Source organism: Leptosomus discolor, chromosome 3 (genome assembly GCF_034619465.1).
Source record: "Leptosomus discolor isolate bLepDis1 chromosome 3, bLepDis1.hap2, whole genome shotgun sequence".
NCBI classification, from domain to species: Eukaryota; Metazoa; Chordata; class Aves; order Leptosomiformes; family Leptosomidae; genus Leptosomus; species Leptosomus discolor.
Genome location: NC_141393.1, coordinates 79,882,119 through 79,903,678, shown reverse-complemented (window position 1 = coordinate 79,903,678; position 21,560 = coordinate 79,882,119). Strand labels below are relative to the sequence as shown.

At 44.3% G+C, this 21,560-nt stretch overlaps 1 protein-coding gene and 1 non-coding gene across 2 annotated transcripts; one reads left to right on the top strand and one right to left on the bottom strand.

Moving 5' to 3' along the window:
* Window positions 1-4,295: 4,295 nt before the first annotated feature.
* TRNAR-UCU (transfer RNA arginine (anticodon UCU)) lies at window positions 4,296-4,380 on the top strand. Its single transcript is given in 2 exon segments — window positions 4,296-4,332; window positions 4,345-4,380. It is a non-coding gene; the product is annotated as a tRNA-Arg (tRNA).
* Window positions 4,381-9,318: 4,938 nt separating this feature from the next.
* Window positions 9,319-20,363, bottom strand: DNTTIP2 (deoxynucleotidyltransferase terminal interacting protein 2). Its single transcript, XM_086462735.1, has 7 exons — window positions 20,256-20,363; window positions 17,491-19,193; window positions 13,517-13,652; window positions 12,744-12,839; window positions 12,201-12,365; window positions 10,949-11,058; window positions 9,319-9,470 (listed from the first exon to the last, which is right to left on the bottom strand). The coding sequence occupies exons 1-7, from the start codon at window positions 20,358-20,360 to the stop codon at window positions 9,377-9,379; spliced, it is 2,409 nt and encodes an 802-aa protein (XP_086318861.1). The 5' UTR covers window positions 20,361-20,363; the 3' UTR covers window positions 9,319-9,376.
* Window positions 20,364-21,560: the final 1,197 nt, after the last annotated feature.

The following is a 21,560-nucleotide window of genomic DNA, read 5'->3' as shown; positions in this document are numbered from 1 at the left end:
CTGCAGCCTTCCATGACCTCTTGCTCTCAAGTATATCTACTATAAAGGTTCTTAGAGAAAGGTGATGGTGCTCCTAACAAACACCTGTGGAAGCTCTGATTATTTGGAAATGGCCTTTTTCATAAATTCACTGAAGCTCAAACCTTACCAAAACTAATTGGATACACAGTACACAGCGCACTTTTTTCTTCATAATGACAGAAGTTAATGCTGAAACCCAAGTTGTAAAAAGACTGTTAAAGAACAATTTCATAATTAATTTCTAGATTTTTTTTTTTTTTTAATCAATGGAAGAGCGCTCTAGGACGGTGCTATTTTTGCCCTGTCATTGAGGCACTTGCTGTCATGTCAAGGTATTCCTACCTCAGTTTCTCCTTCTACTTAAAACTAGCAAAATGACACCGAGCTGAGTTTGGCAAAAATTTCTAAGTGCCAGTAACTAAACCCAGCACAACTGTACTCTAAGAAATTTATACTGCCTGAAACAAAGCAGAGGTGCTAAGATGAAAGCCAGCTTGCAACAGAAGTGGACTTCAGCCGGTCCCAGAGGAGGGAAAGTCCAAAGGACCGATCCAGGTTCAGGCGCCAGCAAAGGTTAATCTGATCTGTTGTTTTTGGCCTAAATGCCACGTTTCGTCAGTTCATGAACCGAGAGCTGTCCTGTTTCTCAAGCAGCAGCTCCATCTGCTGTCCAAAAGGAAAAGTGGACTCTGCACTGGGACTACATTTACAGAACAAAAAAGGAAACGGACTTGAATAATTTGAAATATCTCTGGAAAATTTCCAAACGCTTTCCCAGTCAGTCCTCCCGCATGAACAGAACCAACAGCCAGCCTTTACCCACCTGCGCAAACCAACCAGCCAAAACGAAGACACGAGAGGAAATAACAATCGTGCGAGCGTCAGGCTCCTTCACTCGTACACCTTCAGAACTAGTCTTCTCACAGCAAGCACCGATTCTTCGCTACCTGCAGTCATTTAGTGCTGTGCTGTCCAAAGGTACCACGTTACCAAATCGCACTGGTGGGGCACTGACACGCCCTTCAGCCCACAACAAACGTGCCCCGGTATTTGCAAACTACAAGATGTTTACAGCGATTCTTAAGTTACTTACAAGTGGTTTATTTGAGCTGCACAAACATAAATTTAAGCTGATTATTCTGAAGATCAACTCCGTTCTTAAAAACAAAAGTTCTGTTTCCTTTACGTAGTGCAGAGCCTTGAGGGCTCAAATTAAACTTTCCACACTTTGCACGCCCTTAGCAGGAGCACGATGAAGAGTTCTGTCCATTACAGAACAGTTGTGGCAAGACCATATGGACCCAGAGCTTGCAAATTCAACCGGACCTGCTCTCAATCTCATACAATTTAGTGATTCTTGGTCTGTGTTTACAGCTGCTCTGGCTCCACAAGTTTGTTAGCTTGGGGGTGCACCTCCAACGTGGTACTTGCTGTAATGACTGAACCTTTCCAGTAACCCCCCAGCTTCTGGGCAGTGTTGCAGGAGCTATTTAACAACCAGCCAGCTCACGGGCTTTGGCTCACCGCTGGCCGCAGGCAAGCTAGCAGGCTTCACGGGAGTCACGGGGCACGCTACCAGCGCGCCTGTGTTGCCTGAGTCACCTTGGTTATTCATTACACTCGGTATCTCGGCCCTTGATGCAATGGCTAGTGGATTGTGTATCCTAATAGCTGGTCTTACATCAACTTGATTAGCTTCCTGGTTTCTCACATTTTAGGGTGCACTTATTTTCACGTTTTTCTCCACTCTTGCAGATACTGGTACTTTTAAGTTACTCTGAAGTGAAACACAGGATTCTCACGAAACCCTTTTGCTGCATAACTGTCCTGGTTTGGGCTAAACCAGAACTAATTCTGTTTCAGTGCTTTAACTTTTCAGTTAAGTCTCCTCTAACTAACGGCACTTTCTGAAACAGCAGCCTGTTTTTCCAGACAGTGACTGCTCCCAGCAGTGATAAGGCCTGGTGTTTATAGTTTGTACCAAGGAATGGGATGCAGAGAAGCCCTGGCTTATACTTGTTCTTGTAGTGACCAAGGTCACTGCTGAATCTTGTACTGCGTGTTGGGGTGCTGGGAGTAAAAAGGGTCACAAGCACAAAAAAGGTCGCACCTGCAGGGAGGAGCGAACGGGACAAGTGACCCAAACCTGACCCACAGAGTGTTCCATCCCACAGACGTCATATTCAGTATAAAGCTGAGAGATCACGAGGGTCTCTCTCTCTTCTTCGATGGCCGACATCTGAGGAGGACTCTGCCTGTTCTTCAGTCGTCGATCCCGACCTATGCATCCCTGAATCCAGTGCCTGAGTTCAGCTCCTGCATCCTGTCCCTGTCTGCTGCCGAGTCCAGCCTGGGACTGCCCCAGTGCCAGCCCTGCAGTGTGGTGGTGATGTATCGTCATCAGGGTGGGGGGAGTTGGGTTCGGTATTGGTTTTATATATATTCGTACATATTGTATATTTTTCATTATTTCCTTATTCTTATTATTATCTTTTCTTTTATTGTTATTATTTCATTAAAGCTGTTTTAGTTTTCTTTTCCAAACGGGAAAGTCTCTCTCCCTTGTTCTCTCTCCTTTTCCCTTTTGGGAGGGGAGATGGGTTAATAGAGAGCATCTGTCATTTGTTCGTGCCTGGCCCAGCCTCAAACTGTGACAATAACCTAGGCCACGGCACTACAGAGCAGATCTCCTTCCAGCCCTGCCTGCTCTGGCCCCAGCTCACTCTCCTGAGCCCTCCAGCACGACCCGGCGCCTGGAAGCCCCACGCCCCCTCCCTGAGCCCGGCAGGGGCAGCCACAGGGGAGCCAAGACAGGGAATCACCCCAGAAGCAGAAAGCCATAGGCTTTGCCTGGGCTTAGAATCCAGTTTTGGGTAGGGTTAAAGAAAGAATAACAACATACTCATGTCTGTTGGGGTTTCGGATATGCCTACTCTCGATTTAAAAAAATAACATCAAAGCCTTGTTTCAGACCATAATTACAGCTTTTAAGGGAAAATCTTGTTCTACTGAATCCACTGAGGGTTTTACTGTGATTTTAGAACAGATGTAGTTCAGTCATTGCTCCCTTTAATGGATTTAGTTATAAGCATTCACAGTATTTGGAACAATGATCCAAGTATACATTCACCCACACTGAAAATGTTGTCAAGTAACAATTTCCCTAATTTATTTTATTTTTTGTTCTTTCCATTTACAAGGCTTTTAAAATGCCTCCAAAATACTCTCTGTCATTAATTTCCAGGAGCGATTTTCACATCCTATTTCTCTACTTGTCGACTCATGGTAAGTTTCTGCAGTGTCTAGAAGAGATTGAGTGGAGATGTTTTTACTGGTCACCTACGTCTTGTCTTTCAGGTTCTCCACACGGTATGTTTTTCGTGTCACATGGCACTAGAAAGCCAGCAACACGCTGCAGTGCATGGGATGCCCTGTGAACACAACCAGTTTTCTAGGTTCATTTAATTCAGATGCTATTGTTAAACAACAAAAAAAACCCACCCAACAAACCCCTGTGTCCAGACTGTCCCTAAAAACCTACAGTCCTGGAAATCACTCATGTTAAAATAACTTGGTGGCAAATCACTTTGGAACTGACCCACTGTAGTTTCCATATCCTTGGTCCTATGACTGAAAGAGATTATTTTTTCTTTTTCAGTCTGAAATGTTCGTATTTACTCCAGAAGTGGAGTGCTGCTAAAAACACATTACAAATAATGGTAATATGAGGAATGTTTGTATTTGTTAAAGCAAAACCATTTGATCTAATTCATCAGTGATCGCCTTCACCCGTGTGAGAAGACCTGGTCCTGGGAAGGCTTCCTTACCCATGTTTATGGACGTTTGGAGCGACAGTTCCCCAGTACAAGGCAATTGTGGAATACAATTAGATCCCCCCCAAACATAAGGATTCATATCGCAAACGCCCAAGCGGGATGACGACAGGTATTTTCCATGGATTACTGACGCAGCTCAGCCGCTCTTTCACCAGAGGTGACGACGCAGGCCCCGGCGAGCGCCTCGCCGCAAGCTGCAGGCCCCGGCCGCGGGCAGCGCTCGAGCGGCCCGTAGGGGCTCCCTGGGGAGTTGTTTACACCGCGGCTCATTGGACTAAGCCTATTCGTACCGGTTGGACCAAGGAACGCCCCGAAACACCCCCGCCGCAGCCGCCGCAGCCGCCGCCTGGAACGGAGCCGCCCGCAGCTCCCGGCCCCCTCAGCCCGGGCAGCCTCGCGCGCAGGCTCTATGGGCGGTGTGCAAACACTCCAACAGGTGGCTCCGTGGCGCAATGGATAGCGCATTGGACTTCTAGAGGGTGAAGGGATTCAAAGGTTCCGGGTTCGAGTCCCGGCGGAGTCGTGTCTTCCATTTTTATTTCTATTTTTTCCCTTCCCCTCCCCTTTCCCGCCGTGACCTTTTCACCCCGCTCTCCCGTCCCTTACCTCACCGCCCGAGCAATCCGGCCGACCGACCTGGCGCTTCCCGGCGGGCGGCTCCCGTCAGCGAGGCTCCCTGGGCCCGCCTCCCGGCGTGCCTGACGGAGAGCGGGGAAGGCCGGGAGCGGGCGGAGACAGCGGCACCAGCCTCCATCGAGGCCGGCAGCCGCCCCGCCGTCTCCTCTCAAACCTCCGCTAGCCCCCACCGACGTTCAGAGAAAGGCGGAGGGCCGAGGGTGGGCGCCGCGGCGAGCGGCCGTTTGCCGCCAAGGCAGCAGGAGAGGGGCTCTCCTCCTCCCGCTTCCCGCCGCCGGCCCTCAGGCACGACCGCCCTTCCCGCGCGGCCCGGGAGCGCCGAGGCCCCCGCGGCGGGGAGCGGCAGGGCCGCCCTCCCGCCGCCGCCGAGGAGGTTGCAAGTACGTACGAAAGAAGAGCCAGCGAGGAACCCCCGCCACAGCAGCGGCCCCGGCAAAGCCCTCCGTCCCTACAAACCAGCCTAGCTATGCTGTCACGGTTCTTCTCCCTTTCGGAAAGGAATTTCACTGGGAAAAATAAGCCCGTGGCTCTCCTGGGGGCACTTCAGCAATGGTCCATGATACCCGTTTCTTTCCAAGCAACAAAACAAGCCCACAAAATGCAGCAGACAGAACTGAAGCATTTGACATTTGAATTAATACCATCTTTTCTTACTAACTTATGCATACCTAGAGATGATGAAGAGCCATTTTAATAACAGCAATAAAAAAAAACAACCCAGGGTGGTAAAACACAAAACAGTAGCAGCACTAAACAAACCTCCTTGATTTTGCTCAGGATTGAATTACAAATTAATCTGATTCATTATTTTATTCATGAAGGATTTTATTCAATTTGCGGGTCTTTTTGATAAATTATTTTTAATCCTGCATGTGTGACTACAGCCTCTTTTCCGAACTGTAATGATGTTTATTTAAAAGCCATAAAGGAAAAAGCCACATAACTGAAAATGAAACACAGCATCAGGAGTATCAACTATCACCATGTTGCAGCACAGCAAGCCACTCAAGAATGCCACCTAGCTATAAAATACATACAGCCCTTTACAGAAACATCAAACTTCCCCAGAATCTGCAGATAAATAGCAAAACCAAAACCTCTCCACATTAACCCCATAAAAAGCAACTAAATCATATGATAGATGACAAAATGTTCCTCTTTGTTCAGTCACTTCCAGCAACGCACTTCAGTCCAAAAACTATTTCCCTTTCTTTTTGTATTTCAGGATAGCATCGTAAAATTTGCTTAGTTCCTGGTGGAAAAAAATTTGAAGGCAGGGGCTTTTACATACATATTTGCATGTTGCAAGCAATATTTACATAATCAATACTCTAAACATGCACAAGTTGATTAAGGGCTACAGTCCAAAAGAAAAAGAGAAAACTGCAGGTTCAAGGAGCAGGGCATTTCCTAGAGGCAAGCATGGGGACAGCTCTCCGGCGACATCGGCTCTATAACAGGTACTAATGTGAACCCGAGTGGAAAAGCGTAGGGATGCAATTCCACAACGTATTTGTATGATGAGGGTTTTGAGGAAAATGTTGCACAGCCAACACAATGTTCAGAATGCATTAAGGAAATCAGGAGAAAAACTCAAGAATTATAGCAAGCAGTATGAATGGAATGGATGCTGCTTTTTACAAATTTATGGACTAACTAAAAAAAAGGAAAGCAATGTGAAGGCCAAGAGGCAGTCTAAGAATAATAATCCTTATACCTGACTGGATACGAAGAACTTTTTTTGCTGTGAATCAAGCAGTGGAGCTCTGGGAGAGATGCAGTCTCCATCTTTGTAGGTTTTCAAGACCTGATTGTATAAAGCCCTGAGCAACCTGGTCTAACCCTGGTGTGAGCAGGAGGCTGGGCAGGACAAGCTCTCACGGTCCCTTCCAACCTGTGCTGTGGCAGGATTCCAAGTCTCAGAGAGACTAGGTAGGCTCCTGTGATAGAGACAGAACTTCTTAAAAATTAAGAAATCAAAAATAGTTTTATCACATGGAAAATAGCAATGATAAGAAGACACCTTCTGTTTTAAGGAGACTATGTTGATTGCAGAGAGAATAAAGACTCCCAAAGAAGGAAAAAGGAAGCAGTGTGAACAATGAGAGCAGGACAGAGAAAAGTGAGAAATATTTTACTTCTGTTCTTGAACTAACCATGCCTACGAGTGGCATCACACCAGCAACACCTCAGCCACTGTCTGCCTGATCCCTTTTCATTATAGTCTTTTGGTTGTGACATCTACGAGATGGACTGTGACCTACTCATGGCGCTGTACAACCACTGGACAGTCTCTGCCCCAAGGGCAAGAAGAAAAAGGAATGCTGGCAAAACCAAGGGGAGCATAAAGAAACAGGAGAAGGGAACTATCAGCGTCCGCGCAAAACATTCCAGTGACATCCAAAACAGCAATAGCTGCATATCTTAAAAAAAAACCAACATGGTACCTACTGCCCTTTAATCTTGGGGATATTTCTCGCTAATAATGGTTTATGTTGATAAAGGCAGAATTACAAATTAACACAAATATTTCTGACAGCCATTAAAATAAAACATTACTTGCAATTGATAGGCAGTTTCTCAAATGATGCCAGGGTTTCAACAAATAATTTTTGATGTATCTGGAGTATTTTCAGAGAAACCTGATAAACTTAGGCAATCACATGGTGCATTTTGGTTTTACTCTCTCCCCAGCAACTTAAACCTTATGTCTATTGCAGTCAAAATTAATTGAAAGGTAGAGGAGTCCAAAACATCTACCTGCCTATGCTTCCATGAAAATTAAGAGAAGGCACACTAACTAGTGCCTTCACCAGAAGGGGCTGAAGGAGAAGCTCAGGCACTGGCTGACTGGCAAGCTGGCAAACACAACCTGCACATACCACCCCGGGGCTCCACAAACACTGCCCAGTACATCCCACCTCTTGTCCATGCAGAAGAATGTGGGCACTTGCTAGTATGTGGCAAAACAGAAGACATCAAAACCATCAAAGGACGGGAAAGGATCTAGAACATAAATCCCTCACTAGCGATGTTGTACAAGAAGAACTTCTGTACTGAGCTACTGAGCAGACTGAGTGACACACACAGAGTTGGTGCTTGCTGTGTAACCCCCAAGCGTGCATTTCTCTTTCAAGGTCTTTCAGAGCTGTATGTTGCTTTTCCAAAGTCACACTTGAACATCTCAGGATGCAACAGAATGACAACTACTGTGGTGCCTTGTTGTCTTTCCTCTGTTCAGTATTAATTTTTTTGTGCTTCCACGTTTCATCTGGAGAACAAGACACCATAGTTGTTTTATTGGCTTTTTTCTCATTTACAGAGAATCGAGATCCTAGCATACATGTACTTGTATTAGAATAGCAACTCCATGTCAGCTGAGACTTGGGGACAGGTGGTTCTACTTGCGTGTGTTTGGTACTTCCCGATGAATTCACTTTACTTTGCACACCATTCATCTCCAGGCACTCAAGACTTTTTAAGGAATCCAAATTCCCATCTGTCTCTGGTAGCAAAACATTATGGTCAACTTCTGAAGAATATTAAAAACTCCAAAGGAAAATGACTTCCAAGCTTCAGCTGGGTGATCAGTATGTACCACGATGCTCACTTCATTTTAGCTATTTCCAGCACAAATAGCTAATCCTTAAAAAAACAACCACTACTCATTCTCAGTGGCAGAAAATTTCATGGTTAAACACTGGCCAAGAGCATACTTCTTAAGATCTGCAACCTTTAAAATTCAGTGTTTGTATAAGAAGCGATAAACACCACTGGTCCTCTGGCAATCACTTCTAAATCTCTCTCGCCCAATCCACCTAAGACAATGCAGTGACAGTTTTACTACTTCTATCATCCGTCTTTTCGGCTACCTAAGGGCAGTAACTGAGTTACACCAATTGTAACAGCAATATAATAACCAGGTCATTAAATACCAACCAAACACCACAACAGTTCGGACGATCACAGAAGGTTATGAACCACCACGGAAGGGGAACTGAGCTGATACCATCTCCGCTTCTGTAATGGCAGCAGCAGCTTTCCAAACTCACTCTATCCATTCACCTGAAGAACCATTCCAAGGCAGCCACCAGAGCACAACCTGCACAATACACCCTCGATAATGGACCCCACTGTCAAGTTATTTCAGAAAGATCATTAGACAACTATCAAATGGTAAAAATTAATAAAAGCAACGTATGACCAAATGTTAACATTTTATCTACAAATAATACATATTTACATTATTTTATTTATTAAACAACATGTAGTTTATATACTGTTTATTATTATATATTTATTTATAAATTATATTTACTATTTATATTAGAATAGAAATAATATATAGATATAAAAGTATATAAGTATATGTGTATATGCTGAATTCCAGGACATTCTCATTCCTGTTATGGTCAGTGTTGAAATAAACCCTTCACAACCAAACTCTTTCTCAGTACCTTCTGTTACAGAACTAGCCAGCAGCACCTCTGACAAGACATGCAAAAATTTGTTCTGCCACGTAATGGGTGCCAAGGTGAAAGACACACATAACTTTAAAATGAATTTACTAATTGATCTGAAGACCGAAGCCTGAAAAGACCATAATCCATGAAGTTGGATTTTGTGCTCCGATTTATGCTTTCGTACCATTATCTTTTTATATAAACATTAATTTAAATAAAAATTTAGTTTTAAAATCTAAATTAATTTAAATACCTGATAATTTGATAAAGCTCCTTACCAAATTCTCACTGCAAGAATTTCCCTAACCCTCAATTTGCACATGACCTGCAATCTTAAAGAAAAACACACCACAACCAAAGCATTCTGTATAAAGTTTTATAACAAATAAATTGTTCCAACTTGTTATTTTTCTTCAAGTCTTAATTGTGAAATTTCCTCTTCTTCCGATTCCTCTTCCCTGCTGCAAAAGCTGCTTTTTCACTCATGATCTCCTGATACTTCTTTTTATTATATCTGAACAAAATAGATAATTTACTTTTAAGCATGGTAAACCAAAGTTCAGGAAAAGATAACATGGAAAGTACTCTACATAGATAATTTGCCAAACTGAATTCTTTCATGTTTTCCAAGTCAGATTTCTTTAATTTTATACATTTCTGTATTTTAAATAGAAGTCAACACTTGGATTAATGATAAATGCAGGTAAATTTGGTTTGGAAGTGAATTTGATTGAAGAACCATTAATTCTGACACAACCAGGGGGTTCTTCATTGCATACGCAATCACATTTCGGACAGTTTGCTAAAACACTGCTACTGCTCATAGTGGGAAGACTCAAATTTCGACAATACTAAGGTCAAATTCTACCCATTTTTATTCTGTCTTCTCAGCAAACTCTAATCAACCTTGCTCTACTCCAGACTGAAAACAGACGTGATTTACACTAAACAATGAGCAGGATGTACTTACTGAAGCTGAGCTGCCAGCTCCTCTCAGACAGATTCTGACATACCTGTACCAATTACCACAACGGATCCCCGCACACTGAGCAGTACAGAGGCCTTTAATCGCAACACTGAAACCTGACAAACATCTGCACTAATGCTAAGGTATCTGGTTAAAGCTCTTAATTAGCCACAACATGAATTAACTCCCCAAATTTCAAATAAGTTAATTTTTAAAAATAGCTTCTAATAAATACCTTATAAATCAGGTCAAGCCAGAAAACTAACTTGCCTTCCCAACATTAATAATTAATTTACAAGCCTGAAAACATTAACCTTATAATCCCAAATGACGTACTACTTCCAAGAAAACATGTCATTATGTGAAAACAGAAGTGCAGGCTAACGTCATGTAATAAGCAGTATCAAAATGGATGAACTAAGGTATCTACTCCAGAAATTGTAAGCTAGGCAGACATTAATTAATCCAATCATATTCTTCAAGTAAGATTTCTAGCACAATTTTGACTCCTATGACCGGTGGCAGACTGACATGCTTAGAAAATGAAATCATACGAACTGTCACAGAATTAGTCAGCACTTTTCTATCAATTATGCCAAGAAAAATTAATCAGTCTTTAAACAACAAAAAAAGTGCACACATGGGCATAAATCACTCATTCAGAGCCCTCATTTTTGGAGCAAGCCTGTACAAAGACTTATTTTAGAAGTGAACCACAATAGGGCTGATATGTTATCTCTTTAACATTGACGTTATTTTAAGAGTGGCTGTCAATAGTGATGACCGGAGTGGGGTAAAACCCTTTCATGAAGATAAAAACCACACCGTCTCACAGTCTAATCATCCCCTGTCCCTTAGATCTCCTCAACAGCAGTGCTGCTGAAGTGCTAAAACAGACCAAAACATTTCCTTTGAAGTACAAAAAACCCAAACATATAAGCTGAATAAAAACACAATTAAAAATTTAGTTAAAAATACTCCTCATTCACACAGGATATTAGAATTACAAAACCATTTTTAAATACCTTCTAAACTCAGAATCCGCAAGCAGCTCTTCAACAATTGTTCTCTTCCTTTGTTTCTTAGGGATTCGACTGTGGTAAAAGTCTATGGGAGAATCAACCACAGTTCCAACCTAGAAAACAGAAATGAAAACATTCTCACTACACAGCAAGATGTTGATTATTTTGCCTTTTTTTTTTTTTTTTTTTTAAATCCTCGTTGACAAGCATAAAGACACCTACAGAGATCAGAATGGTGTCTTAAGAAAGTGCAAAATACCAAAATCGAGCAATGTTTTGTATGCAGGGTCACTCATTGCTTAGTGCACAGAGGAGCTTTAAGACTGTACAGTTTTCAACACTGGACTGTGCATCAACGCTTGTATTCACAAAAGAAATCCAGTTCTTAACTTTTAAACATTTTCCCAAGGAGGGAAAGGAAACCCTTACGACCATCTTAACTCCCTCTGGTCTCGGTTATTGTGGTGGCTTTGCTAGATGCCTGTACAGAAGTTAACCCAGCTCTAATACAAGGGCTCCATCCTGGAACACGTCACACCTTTTCCAACTGGCATGTCAGCCAGCTCTGACGATTCAGGTTAGTAGGGGAGATCCAGGAGTACGTGTTTCACGCAGTGAACACAGACCTGCACAGATCGCGTTATGTGGAACGCTTTCATCTAAGTTTTTCTATGCCCAGAAACTTCAAAAACATACAAGACCCACCCTTTAGAGTGAAGGGGTAAAATTCTGAGAAATGAAAACAATTTCCTCAAGCATGCTAACTATTCAAGCAGGCGTCAGGGGATGGAAGCAGATTTCTATAGTTTCCACAGTAATTATTTTCTTTATGCAAACCACTTCAAAGCCGAGGGCTCAGCAGCAGAAATTCTGGCTGATCACAAAGTTAGCTGTCTCCATTCAAACTGTATCAGCTAGTAAGAAAATAAATGCTAATTATTTTCTATACACTTGTTAAAAAAAGGCTAATGTTTTTAAAAAGCAGTGAAAATCTACTCCACTGAGGGTTCAGAATATGGATTCAGTCAGATGTTTGTTCACTGCTATGAGACCAGCTGAAATAAAAAACCCCAGCATATACACATATGCAATACAAGAGTTAAGCAGTTGTAAACTGTGGCCAAGTAATCAAAATACTTTAACAATTAAGCTATGAAATTAAATCAACACAGAGGCTACCTACAAAACAGGCAGGGAATAAGAACAGCTGATCAAAACTTCAGCAGTACAATGCCACCTTCCGCTGCCTCCTCACCTGGAAGTACTTGGGCAGACCGTCTCTATCATTCTTCTTATAAAAGTGCTTAGGGTCCAGCGAAGCTCTCATCTTCAACACTTTAAGATCATTTTTCAGTTCACTTGTGATTTCTGGGGCTTTCATACCAAACCAACCATCACCTGTTGTTTTCTCTCGCTCTGCCTACGATGCAATACCAAGAATAATAAATTTGCGCTCAGCAACTAGGACAGGATAGAGCAGGGAACTCTCCCCTTCAAAAGTTGGATAAAGCATTCAGAACATAACTCTGTACCTTTTAAGAGTATATTTTATGACCCTTACAATAAAAAGCTCATCAGCACAGTATTAATGACAGATTTGTACCATCTGAGCACGTTACCTTTCACTTCACTGTCCTGGTGACTAAAAGGATGGCTATTTACAGGTGGCTCAAGGAAGACACTAAACTGCAGTTCACCACTGCACTTACAGTGAGGCCTGTAACACTCACAGTCCCAGCACGGGGCTTTTGACCAAACCTTGTTTTGTTATTTGAGGCATCATTAGCTGTTCACTTACCCTGCGCTGCTTCTTTAGCTGGTGAAGCGACTCCCTGAGGGGTGGGACACATTCCTTTTTCTCAAAATCTGGAGTTATTATACTCTTCTCTAAGAGCTGTAAGAATTTTTTTAAAGTTAAGACAGTCATCTCACTGATCCAAATTTTACTGCTTAACCATTTACAGAACCTACTAAAGGAATCATGCAGAATCTAAACAATACTCGAGCTTCTTTGATCTGCAATGAAAGCAGCAGCGACCTTCAAAACAGAACCCTGGCCAACAACAGGAAGCAGTTACTAGCTCTGGAAGAAGTCAGACAGCAAACGCTCTAGAATAAAGAGGGCTATCATGGATGAGCCTAAGAAAACAGTCTCAATGACAATAATGCATTCCCTTTTGCTCAAAGGGCGCTTCTGAAATAAAACTGCTAATTCCGTATTAGGGAGAGTATAGAAGGACTTTATTTATTGAAATTCGTTCTTGCTATGGACTAAGTATCTTGTTGGCAGACCTCCAGCTCGTGTACCATTACACAAAATCGCAGGCATAATCAACTTCGTTTCATTTTACAAGATAATGCTGGTACCTGCGCTGCTTTTCAGTTCCTGAAGTGTCACATATACTTAAATTCTTACCATTAAAACCAAACGTAAATCCACACTTTGGCCAAAAAGAATGGAACTTCTCAGCAAACCGTAAAACTTCTTTAAAAACAAGTAAACCAACCTTATTAAATGAACATCTTTGTGTTACTGTAGTCACGGTAACTGCGTATTTGTAAACACATTACCTGGTCCTTCTTTTTCTCCTTCAGTTGTTTAATCACACTTGATCTAGGCTTCTGGGTTTTTGCATCAAAACTAATATATAAACCTCCAAGCTTCTTGATATTCAGACCAGGGTCTATGCTACTGGAAAGATGTAAACTGAAAGAGAAATAGTTAATAATTAGAATATTGTAACAAGCATGCAGCTTGTCTGCTGCCCGCTGAGAAAGATAAACAGAAAGAGCATCTTTCTTATCCTTCCCACTTAGGTTCAGCTCTTGGTACATAGATCTATCTATCTAGATCTATCGATTTTAAGTCTCGGTATCTAGGAGAAATACATAACTTAGAGGTGACAGAAGATGGGAGGGGAAAAAAATCATGACATACGAAGTTAGAGTTTATTAAAGAACAATACCCGTGCAATCACTTCCACAAATCTTTCATATTAACTCAAATGTTATATTCTTAGATATTACTACCATCTATAAAACTGAATTCTCAATTGGCTCAACCTTGCCAAAAGAACTCATGATCAGCATCCTTCTATATGTTGAGAAGCTTGCTAGCTAACAAGAAAAAAAGAATCCACAAAAGCATACACATACGGGTGGTAAAAATATTGTTAATTCTTACTGAAAAGTATGAAGAATCTAGGATTCATCATACAAATGTTTAAGTCCTCGTCTGTCTAACAGTACTAGGAATAACGTTACTAAACGTTTCAAAGCTAGTATGTTTCACTTTTTTCATTACTTCACTCAGGCAGCCAAAGGAATGTACCCACAAACAATGTACAACAGCTGACTCAAAAGGAAGGTTTTGATTACAAGAATGCTTAAAAGCTATAAAGTGTTATGGAGAAATACGGCAACATCTGAAGAGGCACAAAAGATTTATTGTGGCTTGAATGCTTATTAAAAAGTCCTTTGCAACTTTCTAGTAAACTGTGAGGAATCTTTTATAGTGCCTTTGCACTGAATGATGACACAAAACTGGGAGGAGTGGCCAGTTTTGTGCTGCCATTCAGCGAGACCTGGACAGGCTGGAGAGCTGGGCTGGGAGACATTTACTGAACTCTAACAAGGGCAAGTTGTCCTACGTTACAGTGTAAAATGTGCCAAAAGGAAAAAAAAAGTATTCTATTACCATCTCCAGGAGCTGTTGAGACCAGGTGGGGCGGTGCTCCCTGCCTCCCCCCTCTGGACTATCTCCTGTTACTGGGCACAACAACGCCTTATCGCCTGACCCATCGATAACTCGCTCCTGGGCTATCTCCTGTTCATGGCCCATCAAGGAACTGCCTCACGACTCCCCATCCCATGGTGAGATGCTCCGCCTGGGGGGAAGGAGCCAAGCAGTCCATGCCAAATAAAAACTGAGATCTCCAACACCCTAGCAGCCTTCTTCCACTGGATTCCCAGAGGAGTTTTTCCCCCCCACTGGAGTTCCAGAGGACAGGAGCTACCTACTTACCACTGGACCTTCGGAGGAAGACCAGACTCTTTTACCTGATTGCTGCTTCCACAGCACTACATCCATCGCTTCAGGAGGACTGCAGCCAGCACCTTATCGGACTGCTACTGCCACCCTAACAGGGTGTCAGGTTGTATTCCTGACTCTGTCAGTGTAAACCAGTGGGTTGTTTGTTTTTCCCTGCCTTGTGTTATATATATATATATATTAGTAAAGAACTGTCATTCCTATTCCCCATATCTTTGCCTGAAGGCCCGTTCATTTCAAAATTATAATAATTTGGAGGGAAGGGGGTTGCACTTTCCATTTCAAGGCAGGCTCCTGCCTTCCTCCGCAGACACCTGTCTTTTCAAACCAAGACACAAGTGCAGGGTCTTGCATCTGGGAAAGAACAACCCCATGTACCAGTACAGGTTGGGGACTGTGCTGTTAGAGAGCAGCACAGGGGAAAGGGACCTGGGGGTCCTGGTGGGCAGCAGGATGGCCATAAGCCAGCAATGTGCCCTCATGGCCAAGAAGGCCAAGGGCATCTCTAAGAGTCGGTCTGGAAAAGAGCATTGTCTCACCCTTGTCATCAGGAATACGGACTCTGAAAGTTAGGCTAACATCTTGACATGAGCCTGCAGCGGCCTGCCTGAGCAGCAGTTGCTGATCCTGGGAATGGAATGCCAGGCTTGTGAGGTCATTATGGCCTGGACAGAGCAAGGACAAGAGCTGAGCAACTTGTTTATCTGGCAGAAAACAGCAAAAGGGTAAGAGATGTTGCTGTCTGCTCCTCCCTTCTAGAAATCTTGGGCGGGGGGAGATAACAGCCGAAGGAGGTAGCCTTGCGGAGGCAAGACGGCTCTGTTTTGGCTGAAGAGTGCTGTGCTGTTCTCCGGTGCCAGGGACGAGCCTGAGAGACAGAGGAGGAGCAAGGGGTGCTACTGGGCATAAAAAGGGGCTCCTCAGTACCCGAACTTTGGAAGCTTCCCCCACCAAGGAACACGACAATTGTTGGGACCGGTGGGACACTGCCTGGACCTGCGACCGCAGGGACGCCTTGGACCCGCAGTGGTAGCTATCGACCTCCTTCCTCTTTTTACTTTACTTTCTCCTCTCCTTTCACCCTCTTTACCTTTCACACGCCGCTTTAAGGGCGAACAATAAAGTTTCACTGTTTGATTTTAGCAACCCCCTTTGGCGTGGTCGCCTTAATTTTGCACTTTGAGATCACAGCAAATGAACCATCATGAGTCCACTGAGTGGACCATGAAAGCATCCTGGGGTGTACTGGAAGGGGTGTGGCCAGTGGGTTGAGAGAGGTTCTCCTCCCCCTCTCCTCTGCCCTGGTGAGACCCCATCTGGAATAGTGTGTCCAGGTCTGAGCCCCTCAGTTCAAGAAGGACGGGGAACTGCTTCAAAGAGTCCAGCGCAGAGCCACAGAGATGGTTAAGGGGGTGGAACATCTCCCTTGTGATGAAAGGCTGAGGGAGCTGGGTCTCTTCAGCTTGGAGAAGACTGAGGGGTGACCTCATCAATGGTTATAAATACGTAAAGGGCAAGTGTCTGGAGGATGGAGCCGGGCTCTTCTCAGTGATGGCCAGTGACCGGACAAGGGGCAATGGGTGCAAGCTGGAGCACAGGAGGTTCCACATTAACAAAAGGAAAAACTTTTTCACTGTGAGGGTGACAGAGCACTGAAACAGGCTGCCCAGAGAGGTTGTGGAGTCTCCTTCCCTGGAGACATTCAAAACCCACCTGGACGCGTTCCTGTGTGACCTGCTCTGGGTGGTCCTGCTCTGGCAGAGGGGTTGGACTGGATGATCTTTCAAGGTTCCTTCCAACCCCTCACATTCTGTGATTCTATGAATCCTTGGCTTAGTTTTTGTAAGACTTCTGGCCTGCCTGAAGGTTTTTAGAAGATTATGACTTATGTATCCAAGCTAAACAAGAGTATTATGCTTTAAACACGTGAGGGATTTTAACAGGAGCTGGACTACAAGAGCTCAAGAGGTCCCATCCAACCTAAATTATTCTGTGATTCTACGCAGGGCCGATTTCACTTGAATTGTCACTGTCCCACAGCACAAGAACTGAAAACACAAAAGTACATGCAACTAAAAAGCATGATCTAATTAGGCAACGTGTAAGGAATCTACTGGACTTCTTGTTATTTATATCCAAACTGAAAAAATCAACAACTAAGAAAACTGTGACCTGAACCAGCAATTAAGTCAGCCTGACCAGTTTTAACCCAGTTTCATATTTTGTTTTTTAAGCTGAACACATACAAGGACTCTAGGTATTTCACAGAGTTCTGTTCTGCTATATCAAAGACTAAAAAAACCCCCAAACCTTCAATTTATGGGCTATATTTGTATTTTATACTCTGTGCAACCCCACTTTCCACGTCAATACAACTTATGTGATGAGCCTACTCCCTCCGTTATTCCACAGCATTTAGCACTTAATGTACATTTCCTATGCATATGCTTGAATGAAATGCTGGTTCTTTACTTATTCCCAGAAATATACTTACACGTCAATCTTAGTTTTCAACAAATCATCATCTTCACCTTTCTCATCTTCATCTATCAATTCCTCTCCAGCCTCTTCCAGATCAGAGGATTCTTCACCTTTTTCACTTCCTTCATGCTTACTTTCAGCATCACTATCTTGATCTTGATCTACCTGATCTAGATAATACTTTTGGCTGGAACTCATGCCAGGCTCAGTATCAATCACAAAAAGCCCTTCAGCATGCAGTGAACTGTTTTTTAACGATTTGTTGAGGGAAGGGGTCTTCTCATCCGCCTCTTTATAGCGCAGACTCTCTTCAGCTATATCTATGTCTGCCACATCACCGTTTTCAGATTCATCCCCTTCGTCTTGGCTCAGAAACAATGAAAGGGAATTGTTTCCAGTGCTTGATCTTTCACTGCTGTGGGATACAGATTCAGCATATTCTCCTGCCTGGTCTTCACCACTGCCCACAGTGATTTCAAGCACCCTGCACCTACCAACGCTATCAGTTCCTTGTGCAACAGCTACGTCTTTCTGCGGGCTGCTCGCTGCACTCGCTTGCTCACCCTTTCTTAATGCATCAGCACGGGTGAAAGACTGCTGTGCATCTGTCTCAGCATCTGCTCTCTGGCATTCTGGAGTTCTTTTACTTTCCTTTGGTGATATTTGCCCTTGGGATTCTAAACATTGTTTGGGACTCACGCAGTCAGTCGAAGAAGTTTGGCCACGTGCTTCCTCTGAACCATCTACCCCAACAGACTGTGTATTTTGTATTGCTTTTTTTCCAGGCGATTCAGCGTCACTTTGTTTCATTTTTGTAAGGCTGACGGGTGTCACGTCATTCAAAACCTCTTCTTTCACGTCTTTGCTCCGGGTTGCATTGGCAGATTCGGAAGAATATTTGCTTTTAGGTGAACTGGGTTCTCTGTTATCCTCAGTGACAGAGGAAGCATCTTCTGTGTCAGGGACAAGTTCTGCAGCAGGTCTAGAATCAGAAATTATTACTGGCTGAGATTTAACGGTGTCCTCAATTAAATTGTCACCTTCTAAAACAAATCTCCTTCCTTTCTCAGTCTGCTTAATATTTTCTGCTTGTGATTTCATTTGCATGCTCCTAGTAACTCGTTTGGGAGTGATGCACAGCTCCATACCAGAACTCAAGCAGCATGACTCTGCATCAGAAATATCTTCACTCTGGACTTCACGAGCTGCATCTGGCTTCAATTTCTTTTTGCTTTGTCTGCTTCTTGTTGTTCTGGTAACACTAGGCATCTGGACACCCGAAACAGCAGAGGAACAAGACTCAGCTTCAGAGACATCCTCTTCATCCAGAATCCTGCTTAACTTCTTTGCAAAAGCTGTCTTATCCTGTCTTTTTTTGTCAGGACAATCTGGTTGATAAGGAACTACAATTTGTCGTCTTCTTGTCACTCTCACAAACAAAGGTGTCTGAACACCAGACACAGCAGAGCAGTTTGATTCTGTTTCTGACACATCCCCATCAGCTTGTAGTTCAGCAACTGATTGTGCTGGATGAACAGTTGTGCTCTCCTTTCTAGCAATTTGCATCTCTAAGCTATCACTGACATCTGACTTTGTTTCTGCATGTTCCAACTCTTCATAATGAGATTCCTGAATTACCTCTGGCTTATGAATTGATTTAGTTCTTCTTCTGGTCATCCTCACAGACACAGGAGTACTAATTTCAGCAGATGCCATCTAGAAAAAGGAGTAAAAAAAGCTGTGCTACTGACAGATAAAATAACCCCATAAAAAGGATGCTATACAAATCACTAACAATCTTTTTAAACAAATTACTCCAGCTGACAACCTATTACACATCTCTGTGTAGCCCTATCTACATGGTAGAAGGGTTAACAAACCACCCCTTGCTTATCTGTCTACCGTCTTTTGGTCAAGGCAAAAAACCCACGCGCATCCATTAAGAAATACAAACCAGCACACTAAAAAAATCTAAACAAATACCTTCTAATTCTAAAAAGTTCTGGCAAGCTGTCACGGGAAACAAACCCAGAAGCCACGTTCAGAAACATTCAAAGATTTGCTCAGCTATAGAACACTGAAGCCTAGCAGCTGGCAGAATGTGCCCCAAAATGGTTTCCATAACCAATTTTAGCAGTTTCAGGCAGAGACTGGCCTCACAGCAACGGCAACACGAGGTATAACCCGCTGCTTTAACAATGCCTGTAAGTTACCTGGAAGGCAGTTCGAAATTTTGGAAAGAAAAAACACTCCGCAACAGCAGGATCTTCCCAAAACAGAGAAAAACGTTAGATCAACATAAACCACGCTACCTAAACGATCATATTTACGCGACAGTTTGCGTGTCGAGCGGAAAAGCCACGCGAAACGCTAGAATATAACTGCAGAGCGAAGCAAAACCACCCCCCTGACCTTGCGCTCGCAGCGTTAAACGGTTCAGCAGCCCACGGCGGCGGCGGCAGGGCCGGCAGGGGGAGGCAGCGGCAGGGCCAGGCCGGCGGGGAGCGCGCTGCAGGGCCGCTGCGGCACCGGCGGCGCGGAGCGGGGGGGCCGGGGCCCGGCAGGCGGGTGTGCTGCCGGCTCTGCCCCGCCGCCGCTCGCTGCCCCCCGCCCAGGCTACGCAGCCGCCACCACCGAGCCCCACGGTCCCGCTGCGGGCACCGGGGCCGCCGCGGCGAGGCCGCGTGTACGTGCGAAGATGGCTGCCGCAGCGCCGCCGCCCCGCGCGGCGCCCGGCTGCCCGCGCCCCCCCTTTCCCCCGCTCCCGGCTCCCCTCACCTCCGCCGCGTCGGCGGGCTCGGGCCGGGGGGGGCTGCCGCTGCCTCCCCCGGCCCGCGCCTCCTGCTCCCTGCGGCGCGCCGACCCCCGCCTGGTCGCCACCATCTTGTCAGCCGCGCCGTGCCCGCCCCTTCCGGCGACGCGGGGCGGAGCGCGCCGTGGCCGCCGTCCCCGGTGACCGGCAGGGCCGAAGCGCGGGAAGGCGCCGCCTGTCGCCTTCGTGCCGCAAAGCGCCGCGGAGCGGCCGCACACCGCGCCCCGGGGAGCGGGGCCGCGAGGGCCACGGGATGGCGAACGCTCCGAGCGCGGGGCAGCTGGGAGCAGCGTGTGGCGAAGTGCGAAACAGCCTTTGGGACCGTGTGAGACACCGTGACGGAGGTAATAACTCAAGATTAAAAGCCTACAAGAATTTCAAATTTTAATTCAAACTTTCAAATTTCTCCTGGAAGGAAATCCCATCTCTCCCACAAATCAGTGAGGTAACCTGACAAAAAGTTACACTCTCGGTGACTCTAGAAAAATAAGATTATCACGTCTTAAAACTGCCGTGTCTCAAAGGGTACTTTTCTACAGCAATCAAACCGTTAAGTTTACAGAAAGGAAATAGATAACGACCCCATCCGAGCAGCCTATACATTGTTTTAGCACAATCCTTGTTTTGTAGCATTTCGATTTATAAAACTGAGCACACAGACATGCAGGTCTAGTACAATACAGAATGTCAACAGCCAGAGACAGAATTTACAGGTAGTGGTTAATCAGCAGCACGCAACTCAAAGCTGGTAGGGAAGTTTAAAATAAAACTCATGTGATTTTGAAACTCTGACCACACTGACTCAACATTAAAAAAAAATCAACTACATTTTGATTAGAAGAAAAAAATTCCAACTTGTATTGATGCATTAGTAGTTCCAGTTCCCCACCTCTCTCATCTGGGAAAAAGAACTGAAGAAGTTGAGAATTTCCCAGTATTTGCCACCTAGAGATATTTAAGGACTCAAAAGGTATCTTGAAAAAGATTCATGTTTTTACTTAGTGGAATGGATTACAGGCAGGGGACACTCTAGACACTGCCTACAAGTATTCAAATTCCACTACCTGCCTACATGACGGAATTTGAACAATGTCGGTGAAAATTCATTCCCTTAAGTCCAAATCCCAAAATTACATACAACTAAGTTAATGACTACTACTAGTATGAAGTCCTGCTCCCGCCTGGAATCAAAAGGAAAATGAGTATTTTAGACACTCAGTATCAAGCTCCTGCTGAACAATGAGTTAAGCTTTTGCTATCTGTTCTGATTT

Coding starts and splice junctions, on each gene's coding strand:
- DNTTIP2 (XM_086462735.1), bottom strand. CDS start 20,360: ATGGTGGCGACCAGGCGGGGGTCGGCGCGCCGCAGGGAGCAGGAGGCG. Junction 13,653..17,490: donor TTGAAAACTAAGATTGACGT/GTAAGTATATTT, acceptor TTTCTCTTTCAG/TTTACATCTTTCCAGTAGCA. Junction 11,059..12,200: donor GTCTGCCCAAGTACTTCCAG/GTGAGGAGGCAG, acceptor TCTGTTTTCTAG/GTTGGAACTGTGGTTGATTC.